The following is a 17844-nucleotide window of genomic DNA, read 5'->3' on the forward strand; positions in this document are numbered from 1 at the left end:
TAAGATCCGGTTTTCTGGCCCCCTTGGGTTGGATACGAAGGCGGTGACTGCAGGGGGCCTGCCTGCGAGGCCGACGATTCCACTTCCGTTGGAGGCTGCTGGTGCGGCTGGCTCGAATGCGGCGTTGCCAATTGTTGTGGATATTGCGAACTCTGAAACGTAGATGGCGGCTGGGAATATGGCCCCTCTGCTAACGGTAAATGCTGGCTGGCACCCTGCCCCGAATCCTGCTTCGCTTGAAACCCGGAGTGCGTATGAAGCGTTTGTTGGGGAGGTTGGTTTAAGTAAGATACTGGGCGAGCTTGTTGCGGCGTAGAAATGGGAGAATTAGGGTCTGTTGGGTGGTGCCATGGTTGATGATGGTGATTGTATTGTGAAACTGGGTGTGTATACATCGATGATGGCTGAATAGCCGCTGATGATGGAGAACGCTGGTCAAAGGAATGCTCCATCGACGAATGCCGACTCATAGTAGGGTAAGCTTGCGGTGCCGAATACTGTCGCTCAGAATTAGACCCGAGATAGAAATTTTCCGCTCCTCCTTGGCTCTCTGAAACTTGCGAAGGCATAGTTGGGTACAGATTCGTGGAGGACTGGGCTGGCTGAAGTGAATCATAGGCTCCAAGTGTTTGTTGTGCATAGGTGTTCGACAGTCGTTCTTCCAGCATGCGATCATAATATCGAACAACAGTCGATAGTTTCGCGTGCAAGTCTAACAGGGTATCTTCGGGCCGTTAGCCTCAGAGCAGGTGTCGAAAACAAAACAAATGGCTTACCATATTTACTCATTGTCTCGCCGTATGTCCGCGCAAGTTTGGGCCTTAAGGCGCCTATACTTTCATATAATTCTTGAATCTGCGGTTCCCTAAGTATAGTTCCAGGGGGCTGATGCTGTAACCGGTCGACGAGTGTCGCTAGTAAATTGATCTTCTCTGCCTCAGCTGCTGTTAGCTCGTAGTCCTTTTTAGGGAGCATCGCCGCAGAGGCACCCGATACGTGCGTATCTGCAGACGCCGAATGCTTCAAAGCGGCAGTATGTTTCCTTTTCTGTTCTTCCATATCCCTCAAAGAAGCTTGAATAGCTGCCTTCAAATCGGGGTCTTCTTCGTCTTCATTTGTCGTTCCATTTAGGTTTGAAGACGCTACTTGGACAGCGGGTTTGGATTGTGGCACATAGCCGCTAGGACCTTTACCTTTGACCTCTTCTAGGCTCAATTGAAGCGCGCGTTTGAGGTCTTCATCGAAATCCGTCTCAGCACGGCCTCCTCGAGGTTCCATCCGCACACTAGTCTTTGGCGATTTATTAAAGCCAGGTCTAGTGGACAGGCTCGGCGGGTTAAACGACTTCGAGGTAAGTTTCGCATAACAACCATCATCCACTCTAACCGGTTGTACGATTCCAAGATGTGGTAAAGGCAAGGTTTTGCTGGAGCATTGGGCATCAAAGACATTGCCACAATTACGGCAATGGTGTTTTCGGTTGGTAAATGTAAATGACGTTCGACACCGCATACAAACGTCAGAATCGATCCACTCGGGGGGCTATTCGTTTATAAACAGAGATTAGCATCCTGTCAAAGAAGGGTATGGTGTGACAGCCACAATGGCATTCTCGAGCTTACCGCGCTACTATCGAGCATGCTACTAGCCATCTCGGTTTTGGGCGGGAATTGAAAGCCCTCCCATTGTAATTTCCGATACGTTTCGCCCACGTACGCCAGCTCACCGCGCGACTCGGTTGCGAGAGCCCAGCTCTGAATCAAGTCCAGTATCTTCGTTTTTACGTTGTCGTTAAGGGCGTTGACTCCTTGGGTTTTCAGAAGCGAAACGATATTGTCCATGAACTCCCTGGATGAAATCTCGAGAAGGAAATGTCGGCCGCCATTTTTTACGCAAGTATCTGTCAACTAATTCCTGAGCATTAGCAACGATAGCAGAGCATAAGAGGTTATATACAACTAGCCTTTAATGTAGCCAGCTGCACATTCGGGTTCTTGTTCTCTAGTCTTCTCTTGAGGACTTTCATTGCCTCCTTCGGTTGTACCGTTTTCGATCGAATCAAGTCAGAAATCTCGAGATTTAAAGCGATATCTTCTCTGTTAGGATGTTAGACGAAGGTTGAAATAACTCCTGAGCTGCTGATACTTACAGGGATGAGGCCGTGGCCTTCTCGACCTGCTCTTCGAACGGCGAAACCGAAGTGAACCAGCCCGCCATCTTGACGATATGCGTTGACGCGGAAATCTCACCACCTCTAAGCCTGCGCTTGTGGAATCCTGACGAGGGCTGATATGTGTTTGCCTAGTCAACGGTGCTATCGTGAGACCCCAAGCTGACCTGGGAGGATGACGACACTAAGCCCAAAGGCATCCAATGCACCACAAGAGCAACTTAACACTCGTTACTCCGCACTCCACAACTTAAATGTCACAACCGCGCATGAGGAGTGCTGACAAAGAGCGCCACTGACGGGTACGTGAGCAGACAAGGCAGAAGCATTCAGGCAGTGTTGCTGCGATTACAAAAGGCCATGCTGCTTCACTGCGAGCATCCCGCCGCTCGAGACACCGCCCGTCACTGCCCAGTCATGTGACACGCTTTGGCGGCTTAGTCAGGTTGCTGCAAGCGCTGTGCCACCATTGGCCTCATAAGCGCGCTATCAAACTAATCGGGTGCCTTCGCCGCCTGGGCTCGTCACTTGTTTCAGGGCTTGTTGAAGCGGGACATGTGCTCTCTTGCGGCCTTTTCGACTCGACATTCGCTAACATCTGCCTTCTGCCGCTTCCTAGAGGGATCGCGATTATTGACTTGTTATTTCTGTTATAGACCCCATGCAAAAATACCCATCACTATCCCTTTGTCTACTGATCACCAAGTTATTCAGTCAAGTCCGACATCACGATCCCCTCAGCCCACACCCCACCTCCTTGTGAACCGACTTTCGACAATGCCCCCTTTTCTCGAGGCTTAAATGACCGCTTTACCACGGATATCAGGATTTACGCGCCGCGTCGACCATACCAAGTCGTTTGCCTCCCGACTCTTGACCGGACGCTATGCGGGGACCCGTCGCCGGAAGTCATGCCAACAGCGCACATTACAGTGACCGAGCTAGTATCGGTGCCGATGCAGCATACAGGCAATATTTGGATATGGACTCGTTGCAGGAAATGGCTGCGTCGTTAAACCTGAAAGGCGACGTTCCAGTAAGCCTCCGGGGTGCACCTAACATTTTCCACTCCCACCGATTCCTCATAGTCGCGCAGTACAACTAATCGTTTTGGTATTGGTAGCTGAATGAACTGGTTCGAATATCCGAAGATGCCATTCAGAAGTCTAAGATCTTAGCGCAGCAAGGGCAACTAGATCTTGCGCTTGTGCAGTACCTTCGAGCGTCTGACGTGGTGATTAACACAATTCCGAGGCACCCAGACTTCGCCTACATGAAACAACACCATCCACGATGGGCAGATCAATTTTCAGGGCTTATGATGGTCAGTCGGCCGCCGGACTCTAAGTGTGGGTTTTGGCTCTTTCAACCACTGACATTAATACCAATCCTAGGCCGTGAATTCCCAGCACTCGACAATGGAGAACATCAAGAAGAAGATTACCCTTGAGAATACCAATGGTTATGGCGCCGGTGACAACCAGTCGCGGCCTAGTTCGCGAGGGTATCTTGTCACCACAAACTCCCCGTCAGATTCCTCGTCTCGATACGAAGGAGTCCAAAGCCCTACTGACCTCCCAATTCGCATGCCGAGTCCTTCGAGCTTCCAATATACTTCGGGCACTGGTGTTCCGTCAATACTACAGCCAACAGGCTCCCCGTCGAAAAAGCCAAAGCCAGAAGTGAAACCTAAACCGGAGAACCTCACCCGAAGACTCGCCAGAGACAAAGTTCCAGCAGAAGATTCTCTCGCCCAACGATTCGCTGAATTAAGGAATCCAGGAAGGGCTTCAGCCGTGTGCGACAATAATGGTATGATTTTAGACAGCACATTCTTCCCTTCTCCCTCCGCAGAGGCCTCTCACCCTTCTTCGGTTCCCGATCCTCGCTTGGCTTTGAATACACGACCTCCTCGTCCTTTAGGCCCACGGGAGATGAATACTCCCTATGGTGAACCCCCGGCTTTACCTCCGAAACTCCCAATTTCACCAGTCAATCATTCGCTTCCTACATTTCCTACCCCTGCGTACAGCCCTAATACCACCATTCCATCTCAACCACCCCATAATCCTCCCAGAACTTCAATCGATAGCCTCCGCCCTGGACCCTACAAACAATCTTTTCCATGGATGGGTGATTTGAACGATGGTTTCAATGCCGCCGATGATAATCCGTACCGTTCGCGCACCCCTACCGAGATGCATGCTGAAGGCGATGTAAGGAGCAAAATGGCAGACACGACTGTCGGAGCATCGATTTCTGCCGAACGCTTACTGGAGTACCTTCGCAAACACGATGTTCTGCTTATCGATGTTCGTTCCCGAGATCAGTACGACACTGGTCACATAAATGCAAAATCCGTAATATGCATTGAGCCAGTCGTGCTGAAGGAAAATGTCTCTGCGGAAGAACTAGAAGACCGCTTAATTATATCGCCCGAAGCTGAGCAATCTTTGTTCTCGAGACGAAACGAATTTGACCTCATCGTGTATTACGACCAAAATACCACCGATCCATCCTATCTTCGTGGATCCCCGGCCTCCAGTAGCCTTCCTCACCTGAGAGCTCTGTACGACACACTCTACGAGTTCAATATGTATAAGCCCCTGAAATATGGCCGGCAACCGGTTTTACTTGTTGGCGGGCTTGATGCCTGGGTAGACTTAGTCGGGCCGCAGTCATTAGCAACTACCCACACCGCTGCTATAATGCATTCAGTTCGGGCACGCAAGCCTATCCCAGGGAAATACCAGCCGCTGAGGAGAATGCCAACTGTCAGCGCTAATTCAAGTTGGGAAGTAAAGAAGAGGAGACTGCGTGAATTCAAGCCCCTTGACGCGGAAGAGGAGCGAGCGTGGTTAGAAAAGGCGAAAGTTGAAGAGATCGACCCGGCCAGCTACTACGCGGGCGATGGGGTTATCTCTGAAGAGCCCGAAGACCTGGAACCAACCGAATCGGAATCAACCTCTCCTTTTTTCCACACATATGAAGATTTTCTTCGGCGCTTCCCTGAGCCCCATGATAACCAACAATCTATGGCCGGTCTGCCAACAAACGAGCCTCCATCAATTGGTCTTTATGAGTCCACGATCCCACCCCCTTCCCGGCCAGCACCGGCGGTCCCTCGCCCATCATATAGTGGAGTCACCGACGACCGACACATACAACCTCCTCTCGCGCGACAGGCCTCTGCCACCAAGCACGCGTTGTACAAATCCAGCTCTCCCCTTGATCGGGTCAAGCTCCCTCGCACTGGCCTTGTCAATCTGGGATCAACGTGCTATATGAATTCAATTATCCAAAGTTTAAGCGCAACAACAGAGCTCACCAAATTTTTCTTTGATAACCGCTTTCATGCTCAGGTTCAAAAGAACTGGAAAGGTTCCCAAGGCGTTCTGCCAGGGCTTTACGCGAACCTTGTTCGGTCTTTGTGGAAAAATGACGTTGAAGTCATCCGGCCTACGTCTTTTCGAAAATTTATCGGACGACTGAACTCTGAATGGGCAGGTAGCCAGCAGCAGGATGCTAAAGAGTTTTTTGATGTCCTTGTCGACTGCTTGCACGAAGATCTCAATGTAAACTGGCAAAGGACTCCTCTACGCCCATTGACAACGGAACAAGAGATGCGCCGTGAGCGGACGCCAGTCCACCAAGTTTCAGGGATAGAGTGGAGTCGATACTGCCATCGAGAACTATCGTACATTTCTACTCTTTTTGCTGGGCAACACGCCAGCCGATTACGTTGTACGACATGTCGGCGTACATCCACGACTTACGAGGCTTTTTATAGCATCAGCGTGGAGATCCCCGTGTCTGGCACCGGGGATATATACCAATGTCTCCGCAGTTATTGCCAAGAGGAGATGCTCAGCGGTGATGAGGTTTGGAAATGCCCTCATTGTCGAACTGAGAGAGAGGCTACTAAACAAATTATCCTAACTCGCGCCCCGCGGTTTCTCGTCCTCCACTTCAAAAGATTCTCTGCTTCCCATCGCCAACAAGCCCGAAAAATCCATACACCTGTCTACTTTCCTCTCTCTGGCTTAGATCTCAGTCCTTTCATGATTGAACCTTCTAATTACCCTCCTACACCACAACAAAATGGGAATCCCACTCACTCGGATACGTCAACACAGGCTGAGCTTACGCCGCATGAGCTGGCAACATCTCCTCCGTATATCTACAATGCCTATGCAGTTGTGCGGCACTTGGGATCAACCATCCATGAAGGCCATTATATTTCAATGGCTCGTGACGCCAATCGTGATTGTTGGCGCAAGTTTGACGACCATCGAGTCACGGATTTCACGCCCGGTGGCCCTCGATCACCCGATTGTCTCCAAAACGAACAAGCATATTTGGTGTTTTATGAGCGGGTTCCAGCGAACTAAAAGTACCAACACTCGCATACGGCTCAGCGTGTATAATGGCATTTTGTACCCCTTTTCCCTTGGTATGATAAAGGAATTGATATGAATAATGATTGGATCTTTGGTCGTTGGTAGTGTTTCTGTGTGCTTCGTTTAAGAGTCAGGCTCTCTCTCGTTGCCCGTTGTTAAATTTATAATGCTTACTATTATTTGATGGATTATACATTGGCGCATTGAACTGGCAGAACTTAGCGAACTTTGTTGATTCCCTGTTTGTATACCCCAGCTGAGCGCTCGCCTTTCGTGTTACAGTGTGTGGTTAAACTACAGCAAACCGCTGGTGGCCATGGTGGCATATTTGGCCTGGAATTCCACATACCCCTTCTGGGTTGGTGGTCTAAGATACTCCCGTCTTGTTGGCGAATAATTCCCACACCATAGCCTGAAGCCCATGCCTCTGGGGTGTCTATTTTGGACAATTGGACGTAAAATTGAGACATATCAACTCTACGGAGTAGGTCAAATGCCCTTTTTCGATTTCGGAACACTGCTCGGTTTTGAGTAGGCTGTTAGAGATACTCCTTCTGGGAGCTTTAGCACCAACTTCCTCGATTCAGATCGATGATACTCAAAGTTGGTTGACCAATCCGCGAATCAAATTTCATGCCAAAAGACACCAAGTCTCTCGGCGCCATGTTTCAGGGAGGCTTTCTCACGTGCTTTTCGAATTGAGGTTGAAAGATGTGTTCGCCGGGATAGGACCCCTGCTATATGTGTGACTGTTTGGAGCGAAGCTTTCTGCACGGATGGAGAGTCATGTACCATGGATCAACTCCTGGAATCGAGATGCCCATGTCCCCGGGTGCAGAGCAGCAATTTGATCTCCATTGTCACTTGTGGCGGGTCGATCACGGCTCCCGCCGAACTTCACCGTTATTTCAAGCGGCCATGCAGTCTGGATGATCGTTCTTGTAGCCGCCGTGAAATTTGAAACTCTCCCGAGAAGCGACGAGACTCTGGGAGAAGCCGTTTAGACTTTTGCTAATGGAAACGAATCTCCAAGACCACGGCCGGCTCTTACGACAGGGATAGAGCGAAATTACTTGGGATTGGGGTTACAAACCAATCCTTGGGAATTCCAGCTGACTTTGGCCGCCAAGAGCCCCAATCGCATCTCAAAACAGTCAGAATCTGCACGCATTGTTGCTCCAACAAGCTCAGATAATCACCGCTTCTCTGGCGCAAGGGCCTTGTTGCCCAAGGGGCCGGTTAACTTCCAAACTGGACACTCGCCGCGAGAAGAAGCCGATTGAGATCTCTTTTCATGCTGGAACAAGGCATTCCTCAACTCACAACCCTGCCTGATGGCCAGGTTGGCGCACAGGAGCTATAACGAGGGATCCTTGAATATCCTCGTGGACGGCGTCTCATTGCCGTCTGCCAATTCCCATGCTGACTGCCAGGCCGTCTCACCCGCGAAACGGGCGGTCGCATTCCACAACATTATTCACGAGCGCCGCGGTGATGTCGAGAGACGAGGAAAGCTGCTTTTCCGCTTCCGGCGCCTCAAAATGCCACCATAATGCATGCTACCCTTACTCCCCTTGCCTCGGAGCTATCCTGCCGGCTTTCTCTGGAGTGGTTACCAGGGTGGTACGAATTTCCGGATCAACGTTTAGTGAGCGGTTTCTCATTAATATTCCTTTCGTCAAACTTAACTCCCTTCTCCGCACTTTGTCCCCCTGGTCCAGTTGGCTGAGGGATTAGATAAAGACGACGACATCCATGTTGTGGACCATGATTCCTCTAGAACACCGTCTTGCTGGCAACTTTTCTAATTTGCGTTCCATTATCGCTGGGGAATTGGATCCCAGCAATGAGATCAGTTTCTCGACTGCTCTCGTTTTAAATCGAACTTCAGCGTTACCGCATTTTGTCTCGAGAGCCGCCCCCAACTCAGCCCTTCAATACTCTACTCAGCCAAGCTATGCGCCAAAGCTGCTTATGGAGAGATACATTGCGCATCCAGATCGAGCCTTTGAGATGATCCTGGCATTGTAGTTTCGAATTCAGGTACCTTCCGGCCCTCAGCAGGCCAATTGATTGCTTACTGACATGATGTGGTTTAGTGCATATACATTCAGATATCTCTGGAATTGCTCAGCCACCTGGAGACGATTAGGCCGTGCAAGACCATCTTCCCATGCGCGAATCTGCACTGTACTTGTCATGGTGAATATCGGACTACCGACGTCACCTGATCATCCAAACCGAGGGTGGCAGCTATGGATCGTCGGAACGGTGATGCTCATCGCCGCCGCGATTTTCGTGGGAATACGGTTAGCTGCGAGATATTTCCGGAGCGGTATCCAGGTGGATGATTGGGCTGTCCTGGCTTCGCTGGTGTGTCGAGAGGCCGTGCTGCTATTGTTTCCCCGAACGGATTCTGACTTCTGATAGATTTCCTCCGTGGCTTTCACTCTCTCACATAATCTGGGTAAACTACTCCCCACACGCGGATATTGATATTTGTGTCCTTTACTCGTTGACTGATGGATGCGGATCATATATGCAGCTGTGGAGCATGGATATGGCCAACATGATACGGATCTCTTAGAGCACCAAAAGATTAGCGCACTCAAGGTTGAACTTTTCCATGTTTCGATGATAATTCCCTAGCTAACTGAAATCACCCCGCAGGCCCTATTCGCGACCCAAGTTCTCTACAAGGTTGTTATTTGCCTCACTAAAGTTTCGATACTACTACTCTACCTGCGTGTCTTCAGTGTCGCCCGATATTTCTCTTGGTGCTGCATTGGCATGCTTGTGTTTACAGTGGTCTCGTCAGTCGCATATCTCGGGCCGACAATCTGGCAATGCAGACCAGTCGCTTCGTTCTGGGATCGATCCATCATGCCGCATGTATGTCTAAATAACCATGTCTCGTGGCTATCGTACGCCTTAATCAACATCATCACCGACTTCATTATCCTGTTCCTGCCAGTACAACAAGTGCTTATCCTTCAACTAAAGCCGCGCGATAAAATCGCCGTTATCATGATTTTTCTGCTGGGTGGATTGTATGTTGGACTCGCACCCACTCAAGATATCATGAATAAATTGAAAAATCTAACCACGACACTACAGCGTCTGCATCACCAGCATTGTCCGAACCAAGTCCCTTGCCGCATCAGCAAATCTCGACGATGTTACCTGTAAGCTCCACACCGCTCCCTATCGTCAATCTCCCCACACAAAAATGTATTTACCTACCCTCTGCTCGCAAATTCTAGGGAACACCATCTCCGTCTCAATCTGGAGCGCCATCGAAATCAACACCGGCATCATCTGCGCCTGCCTCCCCATGATCCGTCAACCCCTCGCCCTCCTTTTCCCAAGACTCTTCTCCCATTCCGACCCCTCAAACTCACACCGTAACCCACTATCCTACGCCGCTGCGTCCCGGCACAAATCGCGCGGCGACCGCTCACTTCCCACGGTCGACCCAAGTCTAGGCTGGACACGAGGCCGGGACGACCACGTATTTCTAACATCTGTGAAACCTGGCGGACGGGATACGTACATGCGTCGGTCCGAGAGCGAAGAACATATGATCGACAACGGAGACGGAATGCACGGTATTAATGGGAGCGGGAATGGTATTGTCAAGACGATGGATGTATCCATTTCGGAGTCTTCAAGGGGCTTTTATGACTCTTCTCCGTCGTCCCATGGAAGTAGATTTCCTCCACAGTAATGTGACAAATATATACCTAAAATTGGGCTCAGAATAATCCGTATTCAACTTTGCAGACATTTAGCAACATTTCCTCCCTTTCTTTCTTCTTTTGCTTTCTTTTCTTTCTCTTTTTGTAAGTCTCCGCCCATCTCGTAGCTGTCCCTCGTGGCACCAAATTACTGTTCTAAGCCACAATGGGCTAGCTAATGCTACATCAGTGATTGATGACTTGCTTGACTCTTGAGAATGGGCAATTCTGGGGTACTGGTTGTGGACCTACAGGGGATAATGCGGCTAAAGTGAAGAGAAGTGTAACACAGTATAATTCGGTACGGAGTACAATACAAAAAAACTCCATTGTCCCCATTCTTTCAAATCCTGTACTCGCAAATATGTATGCCTTATCTAAGCGCGACGATTTCATGGAGTCTCAATTGCTTGTAACATTACAAAAGACCTTTTTAGGCCTTAAGACAAATTTTTTCCTTTTTTGTTCTTTCAATATCTTTACAATTCATCGTGTCCAGATGGTTCATCCGACTCTCCGTCAGTTCCAGCGCCACCGTATAATTTGCTGGTGATGGGGTATGCCACATTGGACAATTTCTCCTTCTGTTCTTCGAAATCTTCAGTGGTGGCGGTAGCGGCGTGCTCATCGAGCCAGTCGGTGGCCTCCTTTACAGCTTCAAGGATCTGGAAAGTATGTCAGTTAAGAGTTTAGTACAAGCTAAGAAAACGGGAAGCCATACAGTTTCCTTATCATCTTCATCAATCTTGCCACCCAATCCGTCTTTATCATTGACCTGGTTCTTCAAGCTGAAGGCATAATTCTCAAGTCCATTCCGTGCTTCAATCTTGGCTTTCATGGCCTTATCCTCATCCGCAAATTTGGCGGCTTCCTCAACCATGCGGTCGATTTCTTCCTGAGACAAGCGACCTTTGTCATTGGTGATAGTAATAGACTCAGCTTTGCCGGTGCCCTTGTCGCCAGCAGTAACCTTCAAGATACCATTGGCATCAAGTTCGAAGGAGACTTCAATTTGTGGTACGCCACGTGGAGCTGGTGGAATTCCTGTGAGCTCAAATTTGCCCAGCAAGTTGTTATCCTTGGTCATAGATCGCTCTCCTTCATCTATACGAAATATTAGTGTACTATTTCAGCTGGAAAAGTCGACGCAAAGACTTACAAACTTGGATAAGGACAACGGGCTGGTTATCAGCCGCGGTCGAAAAGATCTGAGACTTGCGAGTGGGAATAACAGTATTGCGAGGGATCAGCTTGGTCATGACACCACCAGTGGTTTCAATACCAAGAGTCAGAGGGTTGACATCCATGAGGACGACCTCGGTAGCTCCCTCGTCACCAGAGAGGACACCACCTTGAACGGCGGCACCAAAGGCAACAGCTTCATCGGGGTTAATGCCCTTGCTTGCCTTCTTTCCACCAAAGAACTCTTCGAGGAGCTGCTGAACCTTGGGAATACGAGTTGAACCACCAACAAGGACGATGTCATGGATATCGGACTTCTTGACTTTAGCATCCTTGAGCACCTGCTCGACAGTGCGGAGAGTCTTCTTGAAGAGATCCATGTTAAGTTCTTCGAATTTGGCTCTGGTTAGAGTCTCAGAGTAGTCGTTTCCATCATGGAAAGCTTCGATTTCAATACGGGTGGACATTTGGGATGAAAGAGTGCGTTTTGCCTTTTCAACCTCGCGCTTCAATTTGCCCATACTCTTGAGATCCTTGGTAACATCGACACTGTTCTTCTTGTTGTATTGCTTAGCGAGGTGAGTAATGACTCGTTGATCAAAATCCTCACCACCCAAGTGGGTGTCACCAGCGGTCGCCAAAACCTCGAAAGCACCGTTGTCGATGGAAAGGACGGAAACATCAAAAGTACCACCACCGAGGTCGTATACAATGATTTGGCGCTCGTCGCCTTTCTTATCAAGTCCGTAGGCAATAGCGGCCGCGGTAGGCTCGTTGACGACACGGAGAACATTCAAGCCGGCAATGGTTCCGGCATCCTTGGTGGCCTGTCTCTGGTTATCGTTGAAGTAGGCTGGAACGGTAACAACAGCGTTGGTGACTGTTTCGCCGAGGTATCCTTCGGCGATGTCCTTCATCTTGCCCAACACCATGGCGGAGATTTCTTCGGGAGTGAAGTTCTTTGGTGTTCCATTGACTTCAACGCGAACTTGTGGCTTGCCATCCTTATTCACCACCTTGAATGGGAAGTGCTTGATGTCATTTTGAGCGTCCTTGTCTTCGTATTTACGGCCAATAAGACGTCTAAAACCGATCTGTCAGAATGAATGCCCCAAAAACAACAGGAGTAGATTTGCATCAACGCACTTGATATCAAAGACAGTTCGCCTAGGGTTTGACGCGTATTGATTCTTTGCGGCATCCCCAACCAGCCGTTCATCGTCGGTAAAGGCGACATAGGAAGGAGTGATTCGGTTACCCTGGTCGTTTGCGATAATGTCGACTTTGCCATTCTTCATGACACCAACACATCTAGCTATAATCAGCATTGTCGCATGGAAAACGCGGAAATGGATGGATTGCATACGAGTACGTCGTTCCCAAATCAATACCAATAACTGTTCGATGGAGCAGTTAGCACCCCACTAGCCGGTAGACAAAAGCAATTGCTGCGTGAGAATACACATACCAGGTCCCATTTGTTCTTGTAAAGGTGCTTGCTCTTCCTTTGCATGTGCGGTTCCCAAAAGCGCCAAAGGAGCAATGAAGACGAGGAGCAGGTAAAAGACCGTGGTCCACGCGAACGGCGAGGACGCCACGTCCCGCCTCGATCGACGAGACATCTTGTGTGAAGGAGGAGAGAATTGCTTTCTGCAATAGGGGAGAGGGGGTATCTGTTGGTTGGACCGGGCGTTCTATATCAGCTCTTCCCGGTATGACAAGGTGTCTTGTCCAAAGCTTTGGTTTCGCTTGGTTCCGGCGCGAAGGGAAAACAAAAGGGGCATAAAATGAAAGTAGAAAAAAACAGGAAAGGAAAATGTGATTAAGGCGAACAAAAGCGAAGAAGGGCAGCTCCAATCTTGAGGAAGAGCAGAGTCGAGAGAAAGCGAGGAGAGCAGCTTTATCTTCGCGTTCGATGAGGTGAAGGAATAGTTGGCCTTTTCGACCTGCCAGACGACACTAGTCCTATCGCGGCCTAGTGTGGCTGTGGCAAGCTTTAGCGCCCCATTTAGAGTGTATTTTGCACAATCTGATTGGCTGTGATTGCTGACTAACCAGACAGAGATCTCCACAAAATTTCGTGACCCTGGGCTGTGATTGGCTGCTGTTGCTGTCTATCTGGCCACTCCGGCGTGCTGGTATTGCCACTGCCACCAGTCACGCCTTTATTCATCCAGCAGCTTCGAAGCCAGATATCGATCAGTGTTTTTGCAAGAACTGTCCTGAAATCATTAATTAGCCACTTGACTTCCCTTTGGCCACGTTGCGAAGAGCTTCAGCCCCTTCCATTCCGGACCCGAAGATTCTTTCATCTTCCACTATTTTTAGACAGGCGGCACCGCTGTGGACTGAACACTGAAAGCGGCATCTACTCCGAGGTTCAAGAGACACTATGCCGGAATTGATCTAGTTAGCTTGCGGGATGGCTTAATCAAAACTCCGCCGAAGTTCCACCGGGCTTTCATCTGATACTGCTACACAATCAACATTGATCTCATTATCGCCGTAACCATAAATGTATCGTCGCGTTGAAGTCTTTGATTCAAGTTTATCTCTAGTTAGTGCATATGCAAAGTCCAAGCTATTTAGCTATCTCATTCATTCTAGTAACCCTGCAGCCACTGTCTCCCCGCTTGCCCTGAGAACAACTCGTGCTGGGGCCTCCAGAGGTATCGACTGGTCAATATCAACCACAATGCGCGCCACCGTGCCCGGCGCCACGATCTTCGGCTTCTTTTTCACGGGGTTTCCAGAGGCCTTATCCAAGGTAGCAATAAGTCGTGATATGCGACCAGGCACATGCAGCCGCCCGCGGTGAAGCTCGACATGCATTGGCGTCAGATGGTCAAAGGCTAGCACTTTGACCGTGAACGAGTTCAAATTCTTCACCGGAGAGGACGGGCTGCAAATCACATCCCCGGTTTTGAGATACATGGGATCAATGTCCAAGAGGTGGAGGACAACGTTGTTTCCCGCCACAGCCCAGTCGCTGGGCTCTTCATCGATTTCAAGGCTTTTGACCACGGCCGACTCCCCACTTGGCATGGTCAGAATCCGATCTCCTACCTGCAGACTCCCAGCGTCGATGCGCCCGGAGATAGATAGCTGATTTTGTGCCCCTCCCTTAAAAACATCCGCGATCGTCATGCGTAAAGGCTTCTCGATCGCGTATGTATACGGCTCAGCGGTTTCCAGTTCTTCAACTAGGGTTTTCCCAGTGTACCAAGTAGCAGACTTATCTTCCGTCCGTGAGACAATATTCTCCCCGCGAAGTCCAGAGCATGGAACGAAGGATATATTCTTCGGTTGGAACCCGGCAGTCGTCAAAAACGACGATATTTGCTGCTCAATCTCATCAAATCTCTCTTTGGACCATGTCACCGAGTCCATCTTGTTCACCGCAACCACGATCTTCTGAACGCCCATGCTTCGAACGAGCAGAGCATGTTCTTTCGTTTGGCCTTTCAAACCAGACTCGAAGTTCCCTGTGCCAGCATCGATTACCAGGACCGCGAAATCAGCCTGGCTAGCCCCCGCGATCATATTGGGTACAAAGTCACGATGTCCAGGGGCATCTAGTATTGTAAAACTCGTAGATGCTGTTTCAAACTTGTTTGTCGCAATATCGATCGTTACTCCACGGGCCCTTTCTTCTGATCCTTGATCAAGGACCCAGGCAAGATGGAACGACCCCTTTCCAATTCTATCTGCTTCTCGTTTATATTTGTCTACTGTGCGTTGGTCGATAGCCCCCAAGTCATACAGCAGCCTTCCCATAAGGGTGCTCTTTCCAGCGTCAACATGCCCTATACCAGATCAGAGATGGTCCTGTTTTTCAGCCAAAAATAACCTTACCAATGACGACGAAGTTGGCGGCTTTCTTTCTTTTTGCTTTACGATGCTCCTCCAAAACATCTAATTGTTTGCTCTTAGGTTTGATAGATTCCTGTACTGAGAGTTGTTTGACGCTATCCGCTAGGTCAGATGACGCCTTAGTCGAAGACTGGGCCTTAGCCTGCTTTGCTTTATTTGCTAGGAAGCATTAGCATCACCGTATAGTCCGTGAAGAAAAAACGAAGCTGACCTTTCGCCGCGTTTTGCGCATTTATAACGACATCATCAGGGCTCGGGTCTGCAAAATTGAAAGATTCAGTAAGGTTCTGACCGTATAGTCTAAACATGTCAAAATTATGCGACGAGCAACAAGACGGCCTTTGACCATTCCGGCTGCCAATAATGATAGTTGCGAAAGAAGAGGGTGGAGCAAGAAGATCCTCCTTAGATGGAGCCATATCCTTTACGGGGCCCGGGATAGGCGACGCGATAGGGGACTTTGGCTTTTGCTGTGAGCCCATTGATCCGCGGGGATTTGTTGGCTGACTCTCCTGCGGAGCCCTGTTTGCATCCCGATCTGCCTTCCGAAGTAGGAACTTGGAGGGACGGGTTTCCGAGCCCGCTTTAGATTTCCCATTGCTGGCCAGTCTATCCAGAAGTGAAATCGAAGTACTGCGGTGGTTTTCCGATGACACTGGCACAGACGATGGCTCAGGGGCTGCAGGCTCCTGATTTGCTTTGTTCTTTTCACTCTCCTTCTTTTTCCGCGCAGCTGCCAGGGCAGCGAGCTTGGACATCCTTCCGGGGCCCTCTTGTGCTCCGCCTAATAAGCCAAGGCGAGGATAAAGCGGCTCAACCAAAATATCCGCTTTGCGGTGAAGAGGGATGTTCAGCCACGGGGAGTCATTGAAGAAGTCGCGGGCCGAGAACTGGGCCGAGCACTGAGCGCGGTGGGAGGGAAGCGGGTAAGGCGAAGGTAATTCTGTAGTGCAGCAATTAGGAACTGTTGAATCATCCTACATCAGCTGCCTACGACACATTGACAACCTATGGGGAGGGGAATCGGCAAGAGACGCACCATGCTGTGGGATAGATGTTCGCCCATCCGACGACTCCAAGAAAACGGGCTTCCTTCTGGCAGGTACAAAAGGAAAGTTAAGTAACTCACCTACGCCTTTCGATCTCGGTTTCGCAACTGAGGTCGGTGCTCCTGTGGTCTTCTTCGGCGTTGGCGGTCGGTATTTCTCTAGGAACGGGACCCCGCCTTAGCAAAGGGAAAATGCAGGATGCCAGAAAACAACGGGAGCATCAGGTCTTACTCCTCAGATATGCAACCGTTTTATCCACATCGTAGTAATAATGCCATAGCGATTCCCATATCTCCTCCTCCTTTGCCTGGATAGGGGGGATCTCGGATCGTAGTAACTCCTGGACTTCCGTGGTTCGGAGCCTCATCTGCTCTCGATCTTCGGGGGAGAGTTCGCCTTCATCCCCGTATTCATCTTCGTCGTAGTAATCGTCATCGTCATAAGCAACATTCTTCACACGATTACGGGACATCGTATCACAGAAGAGAAACTAGGATGGGGAGAATGACAGGCGATGGAAGTGACTTGTCGCGCTTTGTTGAACCTAGTTTCAGCGCGGGGCGAGATCAAAGCATTTGGTCAATCAACGTCATTTCAACCTCCAGCCCCAAGATCGTAGAGACACTGGCGATTTGGAATATTTCTATACTATGATAATATAGAGTGATTGAGCTTCCTACCTCGGAGCATCTTATTTGCTTATTACTATATGCTATCCGTACCACCATGTGCTACGAGCCGTAGAAGTGTGTATTGGAGGGCGACTACTAGGTTGACATCCTTGATGAAATGCTGTTTGACACCAATTATTTTACCCCGTTCAAAGCTTATCATGTTCACCTCTCCATATCCTTAGGTTGCATACAAGACTTAAAATCAAAAAATGCCTAAGCCTGCAATTCTCCCACCTACTGCCATGTATGTTGAAACTCCACAAATATTGATTTTGGCAACGAACCATCCGGGATCTGCGGCTCCGGGGTGTGCGGGGGATCCCAATGATCCCTGAATCAGTCTGATGAGAGCACACGCGGCTGATGACAACGCTAAAACTAGATGACCAACAGTCTTTGTATTCTATCGAGATGGTAGTTTTTGATGAGTATTTCGTTAATAGTCCCACGCCGGGGCCTAGTAAAACACGCATCAGAAGCGCGAGGTCAACGGCCTGGAAAATACATCAACCAGGAGGATTTCGAAGTGAGGGAATAAAAGCATGAAACAGAGAAACCAAAGGCGGTCCAGAAAGAGCCACCTGTCTAAACTCCCTTTTTGCACTCGACTAAGACGTCTAGGGAGAAAACCGAACAGATACCATATATTGAGAGGGCGTTACATGACGCTAAAAAATTACAAAAGTGTGTGTTGAAGGTGTGTATCAGTAGGAAGAAGATATAGAAACATCGAATAGTCGCAAGAAACGAAACGGTCTC

General features: G+C 49.4%; 5 protein-coding genes across 5 annotated transcripts in view; 2 read left to right on the plus strand and 3 right to left on the minus strand.

The window, feature by feature from the left end:
- Positions 1-2217, minus strand: part of UREG_01157 (uncharacterized protein) — a gene marked incomplete at both ends in the record, with an annotated part of 2790 nt that extends 573 nt beyond the window's left edge. The window contains 5 exons of the mRNA XM_002541595.1: positions 37-712; positions 777-1542; positions 1623-1900; positions 1957-2096; positions 2150-2217. Of these exons, the coding sequence (XP_002541641.1) occupies positions 37-712; positions 777-1542; positions 1623-1900; positions 1957-2096; positions 2150-2217 (1928 nt within the window). The remainder of the gene's footprint in view (positions 1-36; positions 713-776; positions 1543-1622; positions 1901-1956; positions 2097-2149) is intronic.
- Positions 2218-3056: 839 nt separating this feature from the next.
- On the plus strand, positions 3057-6561 carry UREG_01158 (uncharacterized protein; the record flags this gene model as incomplete). The annotated part of the gene is made up of 3 exons (XM_002541596.1): positions 3057-3206; positions 3294-3494; positions 3565-6561. The coding sequence occupies 3 exons, from the start codon at positions 3057-3059 to the stop codon at positions 6559-6561; spliced, it is 3348 nt and encodes a 1115-aa protein (XP_002541642.1).
- Positions 6562-8658: 2097 nt separating this feature from the next.
- On the plus strand, positions 8659-10297 carry UREG_01159 (uncharacterized protein; the record flags this gene model as incomplete). The annotated part of the gene is made up of 4 exons (XM_002541597.1): positions 8659-8943; positions 9241-9620; positions 9688-9755; positions 9834-10297. 4 exons carry the CDS (start codon positions 8659-8661, stop codon positions 10295-10297), a joined length of 1197 nt encoding a protein of 398 aa, XP_002541643.1.
- A 489-nt stretch (positions 10298-10786) lies between these two features.
- Positions 10787-13111, minus strand: UREG_01160 (heat shock protein 70; the record flags this gene model as incomplete). Its single annotated transcript, XM_002541598.1, has 6 exons — positions 10787-10972; positions 11029-11411; positions 11467-12572; positions 12636-12800; positions 12856-12886; positions 12958-13111. 6 exons carry the CDS (start codon positions 13109-13111, stop codon positions 10787-10789), a joined length of 2025 nt encoding a protein of 674 aa, XP_002541644.1.
- Positions 13112-14087: 976 nt separating this feature from the next.
- Positions 14088-16883, minus strand: UREG_01161 (TEF1 protein; the record flags this gene model as incomplete). The annotated part of the gene is made up of 5 exons (XM_002541599.1): positions 14088-15295; positions 15345-15521; positions 15574-16305; positions 16492-16587; positions 16643-16883. The coding sequence occupies 5 exons, from the start codon at positions 16881-16883 to the stop codon at positions 14088-14090; spliced, it is 2454 nt and encodes an 817-aa protein (XP_002541645.1).
- Between the last annotated feature and the right edge of the window lie 961 nt (positions 16884-17844).

Source organism: Uncinocarpus reesii, genomic scaffold (genome assembly GCF_000003515.1).
Source record: "Uncinocarpus reesii 1704 scaffold_1 genomic scaffold, whole genome shotgun sequence".
NCBI lineage: Eukaryota > Fungi > Ascomycota > Eurotiomycetes > Onygenales > Onygenaceae > Uncinocarpus > Uncinocarpus reesii.